General features: G+C 40.8%; 1 protein-coding gene across 9 annotated transcripts in view; it reads right to left on the bottom strand.

Moving 5' to 3' along the window:
- ralgapa1 (Ral GTPase activating protein catalytic subunit alpha 1) overlaps positions 1–22,534 on the bottom strand; it is a 324,614-nt gene that overhangs the window by 296,372 nt on the left and 5,708 nt on the right. For all 9 annotated transcript variants that reach the window (XM_048537681.2, XM_059649187.1, XM_048537674.2 and 6 more), the window contains exon 2: positions 8,267–8,377. In XM_048537681.2, coding sequence (XP_048393638.1) covers positions 8,267–8,377 — 111 coding nt within the window. The remainder of the gene's footprint in view (positions 1–8,266; positions 8,378–22,534) is intronic.

A 22,534-nucleotide genomic window follows, 5' to 3' on the forward strand; every position in this document is an offset into this window, starting at 1 on the left:
TGGGTTCCAATCCCGCTATGGCAGATGGTGGAATTTGAATTCTATGTTTTTTTGGTTTTTTTTAAATTAAGAGTCTAACGATGGCCATGAATCACTGTTGATTGTCAGGAAAAACCCAACTGGTTGACGAATGTCTCTAAGGCATAAAAACTGCTACCCTTAACTGGTCTGACCTACTTATGACTCCAGACCAACAGCAATGTGGATGACTCTTGGTCATAGAGTCAGAGATGTACAGCATGAAATCAGGCCTCTCAGTCCATGTCAACCGGATATCCTAAATTAATCTCCTCTCATTATCCAGCTTTTGGCAGATATTCTTCTAAACCTTTCTTAATCATGTGCCCATCCAAATGTTTTTTAAATGTCGTAACTGTACCACCCTCCAATACCTCCTCTGGCAGTTCATTCCATACACACTCAACCTTTTGCGTGAAAAGGTTGCCCCTTACACCCTTTCTAAATTTTTCCCCTATCACCGTAAATCTTTGCCCCCTAGTTTGGGGCTCCCCACCCTGAGGAAAAGACCTTGGCCATTCACTGTTTCCATGCCCCTCATGATTTTATAAACAACTATAAAGGTCACCCATCATCTTTGACACTCCAGGGAAAGTAGCCTCAGCCTATTAATCTTCTCCCCATAGCTCAAACTCTCCAACCTTGGCAGTGTCTTTCTGAACCCTTTCACATTTCACAACATCTTTCCTAAAGCAGGGAGGCCAGAATTGAATGCAGTATCCAAAGTGGCCTAGCCAATATCCTGTACAGCCTCCCAACTCCTATACTCAAATGCGCTGATCACTAAAGGGACAAGCATGCCAAACTCCTCCTTTGCTATCTTGTTTACTTGCTACTTAACTGCCCTTTGGGCAATTCGGAATGGACAATGAATGCTGGCCTAGCCAGTGAAACCCTCATCCGATGAATGAGCTAAAAGCAGCTAAAAAGGAAGCCCAAGCATGCCCTAAGAATCAGGCAGCAGAAGTAACTGGGGTGGAGAAAATAAACATGCCGAATTTACACTGGGGTGCGTGAGGTGGAGATAAGGCAGTGGAAAGAACAAACAGCAGTAACGAGCACTGAAAGAACTTAATGAAAAGCAGACAGCACCATGCATTCAGCATAACCTCATGAAAGTACACCACAGAAATGCACACTATGGGAAGAAGCCATGTTGTGGAGTACCACGTGGGATCTAACAAAGAAAGACCAGTCAAGGTTAGGTGAAAAACTCACAATGTTTACCACACTCTTTGTAGGCCAAGATAAAATGAGACACAAGGACACTAAATGTGAGAATTGAAATATGCGTGCTGTAATCAGCATAAAGCTTGAAGGAATGCTAGAATTCAGCAGAGTGAGCTTTAACCCTGTATTAAAGCTTCTGTCCATTTGTGCATGAAATAAGTGATCATCTGTTCTCCTTCAATCCCCTATTAATTTGTCAAGTGGTTCTACTTCAGATCCATAGATAAAGAGCACCAAACCGTTCACAGTATTCTGGGTGTGTTCTGACCAGTGCCCGTCTCTCGCTTGGGCGAATCATCCTGTTTGTGTACTCCATTCCCTTTGAAAGCTTAATCCATCATAACTGCCCGAATTATTCAAGCTTACATGAATTCAAGTTCCAACTCACTTCCAAACACGTGTTTATTTCAATACTGGTCAAGTATTTTTCTTTCAATCACTCCAGAAAAATGTATTTTTCCTCCCATTTTGTATATGAACTGTGCGGCCTGTATCCTCAGTTTGTACCATCCTTTTGGAATTTTCATTCAGATTTGTAAAGTGTGTCTTTGATGGAGTACAATTTGGACTCTCAATAGCACTTGTGAAAGCCCAAAAGATTTCACAATTTGTTTAATCTGGTTGATATTGTCATTGCTGCTAAACCATCTGGCTTTTGGGTACTAGCAGCTGTGAACTAAAGTTTAAGAAGAAATGCTGTCACAATTTGTTGTACTCTCTAGATTCAGCAAATTTTCTTTGTTCTTTCTTAAAGTCTGATGCAAAACTTTCAGAAATTTAAGTTATTAAAAAAAAACTCCTCAGATTTTATTCAGATCACAAACTCTGATTTCCATTTTGTTTTATATCCGCATGTCTTGAATCTCCAATATTTTGATGAATATTTCAATCTGTCTAAGGTCAGAACTGACTTACATAAAGAACTTAAACTTACTGCATCTTAAATTCAGAATCAATTATAATTTACATACATCACAATTTTTCACATTTCTCTTTGCTTTTTGTCCTCACATCCAGTTTCAGCTTGGTCAAATTCCTTTCTTACAGACTTAATTGTTTTATCAACTTGAATGCAAATTGAAATTTCAAAAACAGCCACCTTCATACCTTACAGTGTCAGCACTGAATGTAGCTGTTCAACTCTCTAAATCATTCCTTCCCTTTGTTTCATCATTTGTTTTCAATTCTGTTACTAGCTTATCTGTCACAGTTTGCTCATGCTTCCCGTACATTTCGAATGCAAGTCGTTTTAATTCCTCTCCAAGTGCAATCAACTCACTTTTCAGTCTGATGTCCCAATGTCTCTTAAAATTAGCAGGATTGTGTTTCTGACTTTTGGGGCACATCTTTAGTTGGAAGGTTCATTCTCACAAAAGGGTCATGTGGGACCACAAGGACCCAAGTCACTCTGTTTTGCTTGCACAACTGCAATTTCATAGGTTCAACAGGTTAATTTCCTGAAAGCAACTTATCCCCAGCTAAGGAAATTTCCTAATAGGAAAAACTGCACTAATCATAGGCAGATGAGAAACAACCTCTACAACTACAGAATAATTAATTTGATCCAAATTTATATTAATCTCCATGATGCAACATAGATACAATTTCCATCAATTCCCTGTAATGATTTTTATTTAGCCACCTTTCTGCAGGGAAATGTTCCCTAGTTTTCCACATCCAACTTTCAAGTCCCATCTCAGTGACTCCTTATTCCTTCAATGTTGAAGTTTATTCTTTTCCCTTCTTTCCTAACAGAAAACAACCTCGAGATAGCATTTTTGATTCTCCACACTCAAGCTGCACAATTCCTTGACATAGTAGCAGTTGCTTTCTTTTTCTTTCTCTGCAAGCCTTGCAAAGCAGCTGTCCCATTACTCTGAGTTACTATGTACATATGGATGTGAAAACTTTAATTGGATTTCCAAAAGGTTCCTTTTTAGAGCTCCATCCCAATGGCAACCAGATCACAGGAATGGCTATGAACCAGTGTGCTTCCAGCATACTCAATTTTACCACAAGCTAGAGGTGACATTTTAAAACATAACTATCTGGAAAGTCCAGCAATTGTGGAGAATCAAAAATGCTATCTCGAGGTTGTTTTCTGTTAGGAAAGAAGGGAAAAGAATAAACTTCAACATTGAAGGAATAAGGAGTCACTGAGGTGGGACTTGAAAGTTGGATGTGGAAGACTAGAGAACATCTCCCTGCAGAAAGGTGGCTAAATAAAAATCACTACAGGGAATTGATGGAAATTGTAACAGCTAATAACAAGTTTACTCTGCCACTATCCAACACTGCAACATGAAGTGCTTAAATATGGCAAAAATGTTTTGACCTCAGGGAAACTAGAAATGCACTTTAATTTTGTACAATGTGAGATGAAATACTCATTCCATCTACTAATAGCTAGAATTCCATATATGTATGGGACAGTAGATATATTGTGCAAATGCAAACATGGCAATGGAAAAGTTGGATTTGTGCTGCTTAGAAGTCAACTGCATAAACTTATACAAAAACCAAATGCTGTTAGTCAGCGACAAAAACAAAGTTGCTGGAAAAGCTCAGCAGGTCTGGGAGCTGGATATCTGGAAAGTTCCAGTCCTGAGGAAGAGTAACCGGACCCGAAACGTTAATTCTGTTTTCTCCTTCACAGATGCTGCCAGACCTGCTGAGCTTTTCCAGCAACTTTGTTTTTGTGCATAGACCTGTACGTCTGCATTAGTGAAGCAGTATTTTACACTAGAACTTTACATTGTACAAAATACTGAAACCTGTAAATGGCTAAAGTTATTTGTTTTACTGAGCAAGAACAGTCTATTCAGAAAGTGGAATACTGTTGTGAGACAAGGATTACGTTCAGGAAGGCGATAGGTAAAAGAGAATGAAGGGGGTAAAACTGAAGAGGCTTAATTACTGACCCTATTGTGATTATGGTAATTCATGTATTTTCTGAGAATTGAACTTTGGCAACAAAGTGTTAAGTTACAAAGAAGATGTTCATCAACAAATACAGACTGCTTTATTGCGTACCTCACATCTGCTAACAATGCGGAAAGGAGATGCTAATACCACTAATACTACATGTCAGGTTTTAGGGCGGGGAAGGTAGTTGTAAAGTATTCTATGCACCAACACAAGGACAATCCCTGAAGGAAAACTATCTTTGACCCATAATAAACTCACCGTTTAAAATCTACAGTTAAACCACTACAGGAATGCTTTCATACTAAAATTTAGAATATATTATTTCATGATTACATAGTAGAAGCTAAAAAAGCCTTTCTATGGAGTGAAACTTGCCAAAATTTAGCAATGTCTAAGAGATGGCCACCTTTACTTTGGTTTCAATTCATGACTCAAGATGGGAAATCAGGTTTGATGAGATTACAAAAGCACATACCATTCTCATCATGAAATATTTAATCTGATTCTAAGTGCCCAACTGCATGCTGGATGTGTTGTACGTTAAGATCATGAAAGCTTTCAACTGCAATTCTGCAGGAATTGTGATCCCATCTTAATCAAACAGCCAGTCTTAAAGGGACACTGAATATATGGAAATTTACCACTGGAAAACCTGAGTGCAAAAATTACAGTTCTCAGTGACAGAAACCCTCTTTCAGTCTACCGTAAAGATGTCAAAGAATGCAAATCAGATGCCATGCTAATTACCTGTGATTCAGGCTATTTCTCCACAAACACCCAAAGCCTCTATGTGAGGAAATGGAAAATCTACGGTCCAAATCCCTCAACCCATCTCCAACACTACCCTCCATTTCCAACCTACCACTACCAGAATGGGCATCAGATTCAAACACGTTAAAATATCAAATTCAATAAACTTTTATGATCCAGTTAGAAGTGGACTGATTTGTTTCCTCATCCCATTCCTCCACTGGCCACAAATTTAAATTTAAGAAGGGAGGTGAGCTTGTCAATCACATTATACTTGTTATTCACACAGACGTGTCTACATCTAGTTCAGAATCAGAAACGAGTCTGTCAGATACCTTAATGTAACAAAATTAAAAATTAGTTACTTACAAAATAAAAGCCTCACTCAAAGATTGTCAACAGCAAGTTTAAATTGTCCACATGTATCCAATTACTAAAATAAAAAAGATAAGGTCTCCATAGTCTTACCAGACCACAGGGCTGCACTCTCGTAAGAAAGACAGATGACTGACAGTGGTTTAACCTGAGGGTAACCATGGCTCAGGCAAGGGGAGAGGTTGAGAAGGACAGTCCTTCGTGATAATCTCAGCCACTGCTTAAATAAATACACTCACAGCCTCTTTCAAGCCTGAGGAAAAATATGCAATTCTGCTGGACATTATCTTTAAAGAACTTTGGCTAATTGGGTATTCGCTGTTCTGACACCAAAGTCATTTTGTACACAAGTTATTGGCACCAAGATTTCTTCCTGATTAGTTATGGCTAGTTGAATACTTTCTTTCTGGAGACAATGGTACAGATATGATTTCTCCTTGAAAAACCACCCAATTGTAGTAAGGTGCTCTTGTAACTCTTGCACTTTGACAAGTTGGAGGGGTAGGGGAAGGAAACCTGCGCACCATGCGCACAGGCACACGCATGCATGCAGACACACAAGCGCACGCACACAGTGAGGATGAGGGGGGAGAGGGAGGAAGGGGAAGGAGGAGACGCATGGAGTAGAGAGGAGGTGAGAGGGAGGAGTGAAAACAGAGGGAGGGGTAGGAGGTTGTTTCCCTGATGGAAAGGTTTGTGTCTTCAGAAGTAGCATACCCACAAACTGGATCATGCATTTTCTCCCTGAATGCTTTGCAGATTCGAATTGAGTCAAGCAACCTGTGTTTGATACAAAGGCAACATTTTTGTTGTTGTGAAGAGAGATAGTAGGAACTACAGATGCTGGAAAATCTGAGATAACAAGGTGTAGAGCTGGATAAACACAGCAGGCCAAGCAGCATTGGAGGAGCAGGAAAGCTGACATTTCGGGCCTAGATCCTTCTTCAGAAGGCCCATTCTGAAGAAGGGTCTAGGCCCAAAACATCAGCTTTCCTGCTCCTCTGATGCTGCTTGGCCTGCTGTGTTCATCCAGCTCTACACCTTGTTATCTCAGTTTTGTTGTAGTATCTGGTTTTCTTTGTTCAAAAACTGTTCTTTTGAAAAATTCAAGTATTGTATGTATGCCTATCCATTTATATCATCTGAGACATTAGTTCTTATCAGAATTTCTTCCTGTTATCAAAAAACCTGAAAATTAAAAGTCCCATTTAAGACACATTTTGTAGAATCCATTTACTTTTTCCTTCTGTATTATTGATTTTCGAAAGCATAACTATGGAAAAAAACAACTTTAAAACAGAAAATACTTACTGGTTCAAGCGAGTTGTACGTTTCAATTGTTATGCTGAACTGCTCTGTTGGCAAATAATATTTACCCAAGAATTCTGCCACACTGCATTAGATAGAAATAGCTAGCATTGTGGTGCACATTGATATACATCGACAGCTATATTTTCCCTACATTTATCACCTTAACATTCAAATATACAAGTTGTTTTGTAGGTTTTAGCCAGTTCACTTTGACCGTGCTAAGCCATACACATCAGGTCAGAAATCACATGACACCAGGCCTGGCGTGCTGTGTTTTTCCAGCTCCATATTGTGTTATCTCTGACTCCAGCATCTGCAGTTCTTGCTATCTCCAAGTTATAGTCCAATAGGTTTATTTAAAAACAGTAGCTTTGGGATCTTCTGTCCTTCTTTAAATGTTACTTACAGAGGTAGTATCAGACACAGAATTTATAAGTAAAAGATCAAAGAGTCACACCACTGATGAGGATGTATGAAACAAACTGAAGATGCTGTTAAATCTTTAATCAGTTAGGAAGTTTCAAGTGATTCATATGTATACGTCAATCTCCAAATTCTTTTGAAATCACTGTCCTAAGAGAACTAAAGGTTTTATCAGTGTTAAAAAGCAGTGACATTTTGGGTCAGACAATGCATGTAGGTGTGAGGACTTGTTTAGAATCTGTTTGTGTCTTGGTGTGGAGTTAGATTGGTTTTATTTCTAATAAGAATTTATAAAACGCGATATTGACTGACTGTCCATAAATTGTGTGCTTTTTGAACAAAATAGACTACATCTGCAAATACAAATGAAAATACAATAAATGTCTGCCAAGGCAAACTTCAGCATACATAACAATGCAGAGTTACCAAGCAGAGGTTGACAGCCAAGTTTGGTACCCATGAGGACGGCCTCAAATGGGACCTTGGGTTCATGTCACATTACGTGCGGCCCAACACACTATATACTTTCGCACACACACACTCTATCTCTCTCACTCTCCCTCCTGCACACATACATACCCTCTTGCTCTCTCTCTCTCTCACACACTCAAACACACACACACACACACACACACACACAATGTATGGGGTGAACATGTATTTGTAGTTACAATTTATTTTGTATTTTGAAGAGAGGTTCCTGCATGACAGTCATAACAAACATCTGTCAGAATCATGATGCCAAAAGTATTGCCAGAAGAGTTAGTTAAATTCAGATCTGCATTGATCCATGTGTTGGTTAAATTCAGCTCTGAATTGATCCATTCTTTCATATGCTAGCAACTGGAACTAAAAATACTTCCTAACAAGTGGTGTGAAAAGCTAATTGATTTATTCTCTTTATTGCTTCTCTGCAAGACTGTTATAATGGAGAAAATGTACACTATCTCAATGAGCAACAGGCTACCTCTGCACTAACAGAAATTAACAACTTTTGAAAGATCCTACACTGTTCTGTGTAAAAGGTGATATAATTTGGAGGTTATGTATGCAGCTGTTCCATGTGAAATATTATTCCCTGGCTGCTGAACAATAAGTTTACATCCTATTGCAAATGAAAGCGAAGCCCTTCAGCGCCCTCACCCCGACTCCCCTCCCCTTTTCTCTACCCATTCCCTTCTTCTCCCATTTCTTCCCCTACCCTCCTCCCTTCTCCCTCCCTTACCCTTACCTTTTTGCTTTAGGCTGGTTTCAATGGCCACAAAATTTTCAAAGAAAACATAATATATGTGCGAATATGTCTGATCAAAGAACGACTTCAAATCACTTGCTTCAGAGTTTTCTACAATAAAAAGAAATAGGAAAACAATTAGGATAATCAATAATTTAAATTTAGACTAATTAAGCCACCAACAGCATATATCTAATTTAAGTTTTTTAAACTTTATTATACAAATGAATACAGAAAATGAACTAGTTCCCAAATTTGGATCAACCAACTTAGCTCAAACCTTGAAACATGTATTTCCACTTCAGATGTCAGTAAAAGCTAACAGGCTAGTCAAAGAGGCAGAAATCCTCCAGTCATATCTCTCCTGATTATAAATGTCACCGTCATGCAAATATATTACACATCCACTAAATATTATAAAACCTAATCTCTGATGAATTTTTACACGTCAAAAATTGTAGTAAAGCAGCAAATATTTTCAAGCTAATTCAGGCTGCTAACAAAAAGGCCACAGTCAAATATTACATTTAATGACGTTTTTATATCAACAGCTCCATTTGAATTTCTGTAGCTACATCTCTCAAATTGGCAGCTACAAATATGAGTGCCCTGCTAGGTAACTGCCAATGCATCAATGGACTTGCTACTCGATCAGCCGCAGGGCAGCTTTATGTCATATTTTCCTCAACAGAGTATCTGATTTTTAACTGTTGTGAAATCACAAATACTTTAAGCAAGTTGTGAACAAGAAAAATAGCCACTATGACACACTGTGGTTGAATACAGGTTACATTTGAAATCAAAGGAGAAAAGTAAGTACACACCAAGTATATATAACAAAGAAGCAAATGGCAGTACAGAAAATGAAATGGTCAGGAAAAGGTCAAAAAATTAGCAAGGCAAAATGCCAAAATGAAATCAAGAAATATAAAAATAATAAAATTATCCGGTCACATAAATAGTGAAAAGAATGTCTAGGGAGAAATACACTATTACAGACCCACTGTCAGATAATGACACAAAAGGCAGAAGTAAAAGGTAATTATCTCCATTGGGTAATCACTGGGAAAGGGAGAGAGAGCGAGCGAGCGAGACAGCAAGATAATTAGAAGTGCCTTAGCCCCTGCGTTAGCAAACAAAAACAAGGTTTGATAAGGTATACAGAGCAAGGACTGCAGAGACAGAGACAAGGACTGCAGAGACAGAGACAATGAGTGACCTGACCAGAGTCTTGTAGTACAGGGAGCCATTCCTTCAGCTACTTCTGTTTCAATGTGTTTCAGATCTCCAACATCTGCAGTTCGTTGTTGCATATTAGTAGGGGAGGAACAAGTTTCAATTATTGAGGCACTGGCACCAGTAGTGCAGTAAAGGGAAGCTTCTCCAATGGGATGTGTTTCACTTGAACAATGCTTGGGGCTAGTGCTCTGGCAAATCAAGTAACAAAGGCTTTAGAAGGGCATTGAAATAATTAGATCAAAAGGAAGGATATATAGACTTACTAAGCAAACTGATATGACAGTCTTGCCAGGCAACTATTTCAATAATGATATGCAGAGTGGGACAAGAAGGGGCAGGGTGTACAGTACAATGAACAATACAGCACTGGAACAGGCCCTTTGGCCCTTCAAGCCTGCGCTGACACATTTTGTCCTTCCATACTAAAACTGTCTTCACTTACAGGATTTGTAACCCTCTATCCCCTTCCTATTCATGTATTCGCCCAGGTGCTTTATGAATGCTGCTGTTGTGTCTACTTTCACCACCTCCTGGCAATGCATTCCAGGCAATCAACTCCCATTAAATGAAAAGCTTGCCTTGCACATCTCTTTTAAACTTTCCTCCCCCGCATTTTGAATCTATGTCCCCAAGAAATTGGCCCCTCCATCCTGGGAAAAAGTCTCATATTGTCCACTCTATCCATACCATTTACAACCTTATAAACTTCTATCAGCGTACGCCTCAAACTCCTGCATTCCAGTAAAAATAAGCCGAGTCTATCCAACCTTTCTTCAGAGCTAAAATCCCAGGATCTCGGCCTGAAATGTCAGCCTTCCTACTCCTCTAATGCTGCTTGGCCTGCTGTGTTCATCCAACCTTGTTATCTAACATTCTGGTAAACCATTTCTGTACTATCTCCAAAGGATCCACGTCCTTCTGGTCACATGGTGACAGGAAACATATCCAGTAAAACAGCAGCAATTAGGATCAAATTGAAAAAAAGCAAAATTAACAGCTCATTACTTACAAGTAGTATATAGAACAAAATAAATAAATTAAATAGACATTAATGAGCATAATCATGGTTAGAACAAGACCAAAAGTGAGAACTAAAAATGCAGGGGTACATAACTTTTCAGGAGGACTGGGAAAGAAAAGGGTGGTGAGGTAGCAACAGAAAGAAACAACCTTAAACAGAAAATGTAGAATCCACATTGGTATAGGGAAATAATTACAAAAAGATGATGATACAGGTGGGGGTAGGTCACACCTCCCCTCAGATTGGCTATACAGAGGACAGACAATAAATCAACAGATATTGAAGGCATGTAAAAAAGCCAGTACATTAACCATGGGTGACTTTAATCTTCAGAAAGAATGGGAAAATTAAATTAGCAGAAGGAAGGATTCATGGTGTTTTATCTGACAGTTTCCTACTAGGGACAAGCTTTTTTGAATCTGGGAGGAGTCAGGTTTAATCAGGGACCTCAGAATAAAATATTCAATAGCAAACAAACAGTTGGTGGTAGAATTTAGCATTCAGTTTGAATGTTAGAAAATTGGGTTATAAACAACTGTGCTAAACCTAAATTAGGGTAGTTACAATGGTATGAGGGCCGAGTTGGCTGCAGTGGACAGAAAAAGGGATTTGGCAGAAAAGGCAGTGGATAAGCAATGGCAGATGTTTTAGAAAACAGTTCATGATTCAAAACAAAAATTTCTTCCAAGTCAGTAAGATGAATCTCAGAAACGGGTAAATCAACCATGAAATTAAGGACAGCATCAAATTGAAAATGAAAACATGTGACAAGGATTAGTGATAAACCAGAAGTTTGAGAATGTCTTAAAAGTCTACAAAAGATTACCAAAATAATAAAAAGGGAGAAATTAAACCATGCCAATAAGCTTGCAAGTCATGAAAGCAGATCTTAAGACCTTCTTTAAATATATAAAAAGGAAGAGTGGCACCAAAGCAAACACAGGCCACTTAGAGAATTAGTTGTGAAAATGATATTGGGAAGCTATGAAGTGGGAGAGGAGTCAAATAAATACTTTTCGTCAGTCTTCATTATAATGGACACTAATAGTATTCCAGAATTATTAAATTCGGGACGAACACAGGGGAGGAAATAAATACACGAATTATGACTGGAGAAAGAGCATTAGGGCAGCTAAAGGGGCTAAAGCCAGAACATCTGTGCCTGCTGAGTTGAATCCTAGGATGCTAAGCAAAGTAGCTACAGAGGCAGTGGAAGTACTGGTAGCAATATTCGAGAGGCCACGGGTTCTTGGAAAAGTCCAAGACAATTGGCAACATTCCAATGCAAAAGCCTTATTCAGGAAAGAAAGGAGACAAAACGACAGATAAAAATGTTAGTTTCTGTCATTGGGAACATGAGTGTCTGTTATGAAGGATGCAACACTAAGCATTTAAAAATGCATAAAATAATCAAGCAGATTCGGCACGGTATCATTAAAGGGAAGTCATGTCTGACAGTTATTGGAATCCTATGAGGAGGTAACAAACAAAATGGTGAAAGAAAAACTAGTAGATGTAATATATTTGGATTTCCAAAAGGCATCAGATAAGTACCCTTATGTGCAGTACTTTAATAAAATGCGAGTCCATAGTGTTGAAGGTTATATATCAATATGGATAAAGGGTTGTCTAATTAATCAAAGACACAAGTTTGGGATAAAGTGGGCATTTTCAGATCAGCAATCTATAAATAGTGGAGTGCCAAAGGGATAGCTGCTAGAGCTACAACTAATTACAATATATGTTAGTGACTTGGATGAAGAAATTGAATGCACTATGATCAAGTTTGCAGACCATATGGGAAAGGAAGTGGTGAGGTTGACACAAAGAGTCTGCAGAAGGATGTAGGCAGGAGTGTGGGCAAAATCTTGACAGATGGAATATACTGTGGGAAAATGTGAGGTTACTTTGACAGGAAGAATAGAGGAGTGCAATCTTATTTTATCGAGAAAGACTGTAGAAAGCTACAACATAGAGGGATTTTGGGGTCCTCGTGCATGTATGACAGAAAGCTAGCATTCAAGTTCAATTGGCAATAGGGAAGGTAATGATGACATTTATTTTGAAGGGAATGGGGTTGGGGGTTCTTCCTAAAACTTTTCAAGGCAATAGTTCATTTCACAACTACAATATTGTGAACAATTTTTGTCCCTTTATGTAAGTAGCTGTTGGATACCGTCTAGCGAAGGCACACAAGATTGATCACAGACATGGAGGGATCTTCTTTTCAGGTGAGGTCAAGGGCTTCTACTTATTAGAATTTAGAAAAATGAAAGGCCACTTTATTGAACCATACAAGATTCTTAAGGGGCTTGACGGAATAGATATGGACAAGTTGTTTCCCTCTAGAAACAGAAGGCATAATCCCAGAGTAAGGGGAGGTACAAGAAGGAGTTCTTCCGTTTCGGTAGATTGACTTTCTTTTAGGGAATCAAGGGGCATGGGGGAAAAGGTAGGAAAACAATGTTGACGATTATCAGAGCAGCATCGTCCACTGAATGGTAGATGTGACGATATGTCAAACGACCTTTGTTTGCATCTACACCCTGTGGTCTAATTAATCCAACAAGGCCATTGGGGGCTCACTTCTAGAGGGGCAGGATGTTAAATCTATCAAACCTAGGTTGGAACACACTTGAGAATACTGAATAGTTCTGGTGTCCTTGTTTATATTTAAAGAATCTAGGAAGCACTGGAGAAGGCGAAAATAAGATTTTGGTAGATCACTACCAGAATTAAGAGATAATATTCAAATCTTTGAAGCTTTAAAATTTTGAACAACTTGGCGCTTCTTTCTAGAAAAAGAGAAAACTGAGGCATGACCTGCTCAAACTCTAAGATTATGAAAGGGCGCTTGTACAAAAGCCCTATTCACTTGCAGGCTCAGAAACCAGAACACGAGGCTATAAGTACAACACAATCACTAATAAACTCAATAGCAGTTTCAGGACAATAGTTGTTACACGGTCTGGTAGTACGTATAACATTATACCACAGCAAGCAGTGATGCCACCTAGCATAAATGCATGCAAGAGAACGTTAGATAATTACAAGGTAAAAACGGCAAGAAGGTTATGGATCTAAGATTCTGACATAATGACAGAACACTACAGATATAATGGTGAAGATTTTTTTTCGGAACGTTAAGACTGGAATGGATTGTTAGTCCGAGCGATTCAATCTTACTGTCAGTATTAATGTAATATAATACAATTTGTTGCTATACAGACGGAATGAGTACGATTGAAAGGAAAGTTTTATTTGAATATTTTTCTTTTGAATTCATCAAGACATAATTAGAAGAATACCAAATTTCAAAGCAAATTATTATGCAGCTCTTAAAATGACAGTGGCAGATGATGACTATACAAAATTCAGCAAAGTGCTCAACAAGATTTCATATGGTAGGTTAGTTACTAAGGTTACATCATGTGGGTTCTGGGGACATGCTAGCCAATTAGATACAAAATTTGCTTGAAGGTAGGATGGCATGATGGTTCAGTGGTTAGCAGTGCTGCCTCACAGTGCTAGGTACCTGGGTTTGATTCTGCCCTCAGGCGATTATCTGTGTGGAATGTGCACGTTCTCCTCGTGTGCATGGGTTTCTGTCGGGTGCTCTGGCTTCCCCCCACATTGCAACAAAAAAACGTGCACAATAGGTGGATTAGCCATGCTAAATTGCTCATAGTGTCCAGGGATGTATAGGTTAGGTGCAGGGACAGCGTGGGTCTGGGTGGGGTGCTCTTCAGAAGGTCAATGTGAATTTGTTGGGCTGAATGGCTGGTTTCAACACTGTAGGGGTACTATGGTAGGACACACTGGGTAGTGGTACAGGGTTGTTTTTCAAACTGTAGGCCTGTATGCCACAAAGGTTGGTGCTGGGTGTTATATCATTTATATAAATGATTCCGATATGAATATAAAAGTCGTGGTTAGTAAGTTTTCAGATGACACCATAGTAAGTGTAGTGGACAGTAAAGAAGATTATCTCAATGGGACCTTGATCAGATGGGCTGATGAACCAAGGAGTGGCTGATAGTTTAATTTAGAAAAATGTTAAGTGATGCATTTTGTTAAGGCAGAACTTATACAGTTCATTGTAGGGCCGTGGGGAGTGTTGCCTAACAAAGAGACCTAGGGGTGCAGGTGCATAGTTTCTTGAAAGTGGAGTTGGAGATAGACAGGGTAGTGAAGATAGCATTTAGCATGCTTGCTTTCATTTGGCCAGAACATTGAGTGTAGGTGTTGGGACATCATGCAGCTGTACAGGACATTAGCAAGGCCACTATTAGAATACTGCATACAATTCTGGTCACCCTTCTATAGGAAGGAAGCTGTTAAACTTAAGAGGGTGTGGAAAAGATATACCAGGTTGTTGCCAGGACTGAAATTATAGGGAGAGGTCAACTAGGTTGGGGCTTGTTTACCTGGAACTTTGGAGGCTGAGGGGTGACCTGATGCAGGATTATAAAATCATGAGGGGCACAGATGAGGTGAGTAGCCAAAGTCTTTTTCCTAGGGTGGGTGAGTCCAAAACAAGAGGGAATAAGCTTATTGTGAGAGGGGAAGGATTTAAAAAAGGAACTGTGGGGTAACTTTCACATGCAGAGAGTGCTGTGAGTGTGGAATAAGCTACCAGAAGAAATAATGGAGGCAGGTACAATTACAACATATAAAAGGTATCTGGATGGGTATACGAATAGTAAGGACTTGGAGGGATATGGGCCAAATGCTGGCAAATGTTTCTAGGTCAGAATGGTCAGCATGGACGAGTTGGACTGAAAGACTTGTCCCTGTGCTGTGAGATTCTATGAACTGAGTATTATAGTGTCTTAAATTCCTATTAGGAAGTATCTTTCATTTGCAATGTAAAGTTCTGGTCTTGCCAACAAGTAGGGCAAAGTTAGTGACTAGGTGGTAGCTTTAGGTAATGTTACTGGACTAGTAATCTACAACCCCTGGCTAATGTTCTGAGCACCATACATTCAAATTCCACCATAGAAAATCATAAAAATTCAATTTGTAAAACTTTGGAATCAAAGCTTGTCTAATAGTGGCCATGTAACTATTACCAATTAGTATAATTAACCAATGGCTTTAGAGAATGAAAGCTGCCAAATCCAGATATGCAGCATATGGTTGACTCCTAACTGCCCTCTGAAAGCCACTCAGTGAAGGGACAAGGGATATTCCCATTACCTAAATGAAAAAAAAGAGAAACAAGCAGGCAGTGAGCAGGTATAAGCCTGTGTCATAAGTCAACATGAAACTCAAGGCAAAAACTAGCCAATTCATGCAATGAAACAGAACAGCAGTTCTGCCAATCAGGTACATGATCAAATCAAGAACGTGCCCTCATGGCTTGATGGTAATGACCCTACCCTGGTGTCAAGTCCCACCTGCTCTAGAAATGCGAAGTAATATCTCTGAGTAGATTGTTTTGAAAACTGGGTCAAATCAAGGGTGTAAGAGGAAACTAAAATTCAGTTCAAATTTTTAAATGATAGTACAGAGAATCAACGAGGCAGTAAAGAGAAGAGAATTAAAAAAGTGATTACACACAAAACATCTTTTCATAATCCGTGAAATTAATAATTAAATTACCATATCAATGCAATGAAATCCATACTGTCATTCATTTATCCAACAAGAAAGTTCTACAGAATCTTTTGATATCACAACATATTAAGCTTCTTTTCACTGATGAATATTAGCTCAATCAACTCACATAAACATGACTGTCTAGATGCTTCATTTTTAATCTGTTTCATTGTATTGTTAATTGACAATCAAGGATATATTTCAGAGTTATCAAAACTGAAAGCCACATATTGCAGAAAGAAGCAAACATTGCGGACAGGAAGTAGGTGTACACCAATTATATCAAGATTATGGCAAGATTAGATGCAGGAAGTACTGTCATTTTAAGGCAATCAACAAGAAAAAAATCCAATTATCCAACAGTTCAAATTAAATTTACAGTTTCTGTAAATTACATGCAGAAGAGGAATGGTCAACAACAGCTCGCATTTACAGTGCCTTTGGCCTAGTCAAATGTTTCAATGCGCCTCAAAAATGTAATCACATAAAAAAAACCCACAAATATTCACCAAGTCAAAGCTGCAAGAATCAGGATAGATATCGAAAAAATTCAGAATTTACGGCTTAGACTGGGCTGGAGAGTTTCAGTTATGAAAAGAATTTTTTCCTCAGAGCAAAGAAGATTGAAAGGGGATATGACTGAGCTGTATAAAATTTTGAAGGGCATAGATAGGGTAGATAACAAAATGTTTCCATTTGACATAGTGATCAATGATCAGGGGGTACAGATTTAAGGTAAGAGGCAGGAGGATTAGCGGAGCTGCAGGGAAACCTTTTTCATCCAGAGGGTGGTGGGAATCTGGAACATGCTACCTGTAGGAGTGATAAAGGCAGAAGCCATTATTTAAATTAAATTTAGACATGCACGTGCAATGTCAAGGTGTGTGAGGATATTGGCCAAAGTACTAGAAAAGGCAATTTTCTATTATTATTTTTAACTGGTGTGGATGAAATGGGCCATAGTGCCTTTTTATGTGCTGCAGATCACTGATTCTAAACAGGTAAAGGCATGGCTAGCAAAGCAGGAAGTCTGAGACAACACGGTATGAAGCTGGATGAACACAGCAGGCCAACGAGCATCAGAAGAGCAGGAAAATTTGATGTTTCAGGTCAAAATGCTTCTTCAGAAATGGGGGAGGGGAAGGAGATTCTGAAATAAACAGGGAGACAGGGGGAGACGGACCGAAGATGGATGAAGGAGAAGATAGGGTGAGAGGTGACAGACAGGTCAAAGAGGCGGGGTTAGAGCCTGTGAAGGTGAATGTAGGTGGGGAGTTAGGGAGGGGATAGGTCAGTCCAGGGAGGACAGTCTGGTCAAGGAGGCGGGATGAGGTCAGTGGGTAGGAGACGGGGCTGGGGCTTGAGGTGGGAGGAATGGTTAGGAAGTGGGGAGTAGCTGGGCTGGTCTTGGGATGCCGTCGGAGAGGGGAGATTTTGAAGCATGTGAAGTCCACATTGTTGGGCTGTAAGGTTCCCCAAGTGAAACATCAGATGCGCTTCGTGCATCTTTCGGGTGGCGTCATTGTGGCAATGCAGGAGGCCCAGGATGGACATGTTGTCCAAGAAGTTGTTGGGGGGGGGGTGGGGGGGGTTAAATGGTTCGCGACTGGGAGGTGTAGTTGTTTGTTGCTAACTGAGCGTAGGTGTCCTGCAAAGCAGTCCCTCTGTTTGGTTTCCCCAATGTAGAGGAGGCCACAAAGGGAACAGTGGATACAGTATATCTCATAACATTAAGATTCACCTGCACATCTGTTAATGTGATAAACTGTATCCACTGTTCCCTTTGTGGCCTCCTCTACATCGGGAAAACCAAACGGAGGCTTGGGGACCGCTTTGCGGAATACCTACGCTCAAGTAGCAACAAATAACTAAACCTCCCCACCCCAACACTCCTCGGACGACATGTCCATCCTGGGCCTCCTGCATTGCCACAATGACGCCACCCGAAAGATGCAGGAACAGCATCTCATATTTCGCTTGGGAACCCTGCAGCCCAACAATGTGGACTTCATAAGCTTCAAAATCTCCCCTCCCCCGGCCACATCTCAAAACCAGCCCAACTCGTCCCCACCTCCCTAACCATTCCTCCAACCACAAGCCCCAGCCCCGTCTCCTACCCACTGACCTCATCCCGCCTCCTTGACCAGATCATCCTCCCTGGACTGACCTATCCCCTCCCTAACTCCCCACCTACATTCACCTTCACAGGCTCTAACCCCGCCTCTGTTACCTGTCTATCTCCTCTCCACCCATCTTCTCCCTCTTCTATCCACCTCCCCCTGTCTCCCTATTTATTTCAGAATCCCCTTCCCCTCCCCCATTTCTGAAGAAGGATCTCAACCCTAAATGTCAAGCTTTCCTGCTCCTCAGACGCTGCTTGGTCTGCTGTGTTCATCCAGCTTCACACCGTGTTATCTCAGATGCTCCAGCATCGGCAATTCCTAATATCTCTGTAACAGTCAGAATAGCAGGTTTGTCAATCTAGCAGAAATTAGAAAGAGACAGGGACAAGATTCCAGTTACTTGAGCAATGAGCAAACACTTTTCTGACTGTACAGAATTATGTAACGCAGGATACCAGGTATCAGTATTAGGGCCATAATCTTGCATTATAAATAAAATACCTGGATATGGTTGCTGATGGCAAAACATGGTAATTGGTGAATTGTGAACAGGATAAGTACAGAACATAAACAGTTTGAATAATGTAAGAAATGTGTGTTTTTATTTTTGTACTTTTCAAATGTTTGCACTGAGAAAAGATCTTTAGATAGATAAAAATTACTTGTAATAAATAATAAATCTTGTTAGACATAGAAACTTAGCCTGAAAATTGGGCAATACCGTTTGCTTATTTGAAAATCTTCAATGTTTGAGATACCTCCCAGGAATCATGGCCTCAGCGAATCAGGATAATAGTCAGACTCGATTCATTGCAGATAATTGTGAAGTGCCACACTTCCAAAGAAATAACACAAAGAGACATGATAATCTAAAATGTATCGTGTGGATGAGGGACTGGACAGCCATGGAAGTAAACATTCACAAATGCATGAAAGCTTGAAATCTATGAATGCAGAGCAGGTTGACAATACAGTTAAAGCATATGGGGAAGACGCCTTTATAAATAAGGGCATTAAATTTCAAAATAAAGAAATTCTGAATAGACTATTAGTTAGGTACCATGCATTAGGAAAGCTGTGGTAAGGGTATAAGTTTACTTTTGCCAGGGTGTCTGATCACAGCTATGGATGGGGGGGGGGGGGGGGGAAAGGAAAGAGAAGAACACGATGACAGAAAAGTTAGAATTGTTCTCCGTGGAGCAGAGAAGGTCAAAGACGACTCAGGAGGAGGGAGTCAAAATTAGGAAGGGTTTTAGTGGAGTTAATAGGATAACTGACTTTCTTTGCCAAATTCAATTGAGAAGTCACAGTTTTAAAACTGTTAAGAGGTGGTGAGGTAAAAAAAAAATCTCTCCACCTGTTAAAATTTAGAACAATCTATGAAAAAGGATGGTGGAATCAGGTTTTATTCTCTTTTTATTCATTTGTGGGATGTGGGTGTCACTGGCTGGCCAGCAATTCTTGCTCATTCCTCGTTGCCCTTGAGAAGGTAGTGGTGAGCTGCCTTCTTGAACTGCTGCAGTCTTCGTGCCGTGGGCTGACCCACAGTGCCATCAGGGAACGAATTCCAGGATTTTGACCCAGTGACAGTGAAGGAACGGCAATGTATTTCCAAGTCAGGATGGTGACTGACTTGGAGGGAAACTTGGAGGTGGTGATGTTCCCTCAAATGTCTGATACCCATGACCACATTCATCTGGAAGGACAAGGGTTTGGAAGATGCTGTCTGAGGATCTTTGGTGAATTCTAGCAGTCCATCTTGTATACGGTACACACTCCTCCTACTGAGCATTGGTGGTGGAGGGAGTGAATGCTTGTAGCTGTAGTGCCAATCAAGCGGGCTGCTTTGTCCTAGATGGTGTCAAGCTTCTTGAGTGTTGTTAGGGCTGCATTCATTCAGGCAACTGAGCAGTATTCCATCACACTTGTGACTTGTGCCTTGCAGATGGTGGACAGGCTTTGAGGAGGCAGGAGGGGAGTTACTCGCAGCAGTATTTCTAGTTTCTGGCCTGGTCTTGTATCCGCTATGCTTACGTGGTGAGTCCAGTTGAGTTTCTTGTCAATGATAAACCCCAGGATGTCGATAGTGGGGGGATTCAGTGATGGTAACACAACTGATTGTCAAGGGATGGTGGCTGGATGGTCTCTTATTGGTGATGGTCAAAGATTGGCATTTATGTGGCGCGAACGTCACTTGCCACTGGTCAGCACAAGCCTGGATGTTGTCCAAATCTTGTTGCATTTGAACATGGGTTGCTTCAATATCAAAGGAGTCATAAGTGGTGCTGAACATTGCACAAACATCAGTGATCATCCCCACTTCTGACCTTATGATGGAGGAGGTCATTGATGAAGCAGCAGAAAATGGTTCATCCTAGAACACTAGAGGAACTCCTGCAGAGACGTCCTGGAGCTGAGATGATTGACCTCTGACAACCACAACCATCTTGCTACGTGTCAGCTTTGACTTGAACTACCAGAGAGTTTTGAAAAAGAGGTATCAACCAGTCAGCTTTGAAACCCATTGATTTCAGTTATGCTAGGCCTCCTTCATGCCACACTTGGTGAAATGCAGCCCTGATGTCAAGGGCTGTCACTCTCACCTCATCTCTGGAATTCAACTCTTTTGTCCATGTTTGAACCAAGGCTGTAATGATATCAAGAGCCGAGTGGCCCTGGCAGAGCCCAAACTGGGCATCACTGAGTAGGTGCTACCAGATAGCACTATTGTTGACACTTTCCATCATTTTACTGATGAGGTGATAACTGGCCAGATTGGATTTGTCCTGCTTTTTGTTTACAGGACATACTTGGGCAATTTTCCACATTGTTGGGTAGGTACCAGTGTTGTAACTGTACTGGAACAGCTGGGCTAGGGGAGCGGCAAGTTCTGGATCACCAGTCTTCACTACTACTGCCAGAATGTTGAGGCCCAAGCGTTTGCAGTATCCAGCGTCTCCAACTGTTTCTTGATATCTCATGGAGTGAATCGAATTGGCCGAAGATTGGTGTCTGTAATGCTGGGGATCACTGCAAGAGGCAGAGATGGATCACCCACTCGGCACTTCTGGCTGAAGATTGCTGCAAATGCTTCAGCCTTGTCTTTTGCACTGATGTGCAGGGTTCTTCCATCATTGTGGATGGGGATATTTGTAGAGACTCCTCCTCCAGTGAGTTGCTTATTTGTCCACCAACATTCGTGACTGGAGGTGTGGCAGGACTGGTAGCACTTAGATTTGATCTGTTGGTTGTGGGATCCCTTAGCTCTGTCTATCATTTGCTGCCTTCACTGTTTGGCATGCACGTAATCCTGTTTGGTAGCTTCACCAGGTTGATACCTCTTTTTCAGGTGTGCCTGGTGCTGTTCCTGGCATGCCCTCCTGCACTCTTCATTGAACCAGGGTTGATCCCCTGGCTTGATGGTAATGGTTGAGTGGTGGATATGCCGGGCCATGAGGTTACAAATTGTGAAGAACAGTTCTGCTGCTGTTGATGGCCCACAGCACCCCATGGATGCCCAGTCTCGAGTTGCTAGATGGGTGCGAAGTCAGTCCCATTTAGCACAGTGACAGTGCCACACAACACAACAGAAAAGAATGGTCTAGGCCCGAAACGTCAGCTTTCCTGCTCCTCTGATGCTGTGTTTATCTAGTTCTACACCTTGTTATCTCAGATTCTCCAGCATCAGCAGTTCCTACTATCTCAGAAGTTATTCTCAACATGAAGGCGGGACTTCATCTCCACAAGGACTGTGCAATGTTCACCCTTACCGATATTGTCACAGACAGATGCAACTGTTGCTGGCAGATTAGTAAGGATGAAGTTATGTATGTTTTTCCCCTCAACACCTGCCACAGACCCAATCTAGCAGCAACATTTTTTAGGGCATGGCCAGATCAATAAGTAGTATTACTGCCAAACCACTAGGTGGTGGGCAGTGAAATCACCCACCCAGAGTACATTGTGTGCCCTTGCCATCCTCAGCGCTTCCTCTAAGTGTTGTTCAACATTGAGGAGTACTGATCATCAGCTGAGGGAGGACGGTCTGTGGTAATCAACATGAGGTTTCCTTGCCCATGTGTAACCTGAAGCCATGAGGCTTCATGGGGTCCGGAGTCAATGTGGAGGACTCCTAGAACAACACCCTCCCAACTGTATACCACTGTGCCACCACCTCTGCTGGATCTGTCCTGCCAGTGGTGTCCGGGTCATTGTAGGATTCTGCGAGTGTGACTATGTTAGGCTGTTGCTTAACTGGTCTGAGAGACAACTCTCTCAATTTTG

The sequence above is a fragment of the Stegostoma tigrinum genome, chromosome 10, assembly GCF_030684315.1.
Source record: "Stegostoma tigrinum isolate sSteTig4 chromosome 10, sSteTig4.hap1, whole genome shotgun sequence".
NCBI lineage: Eukaryota > Metazoa > Chordata > Chondrichthyes > Orectolobiformes > Stegostomatidae > Stegostoma > Stegostoma tigrinum.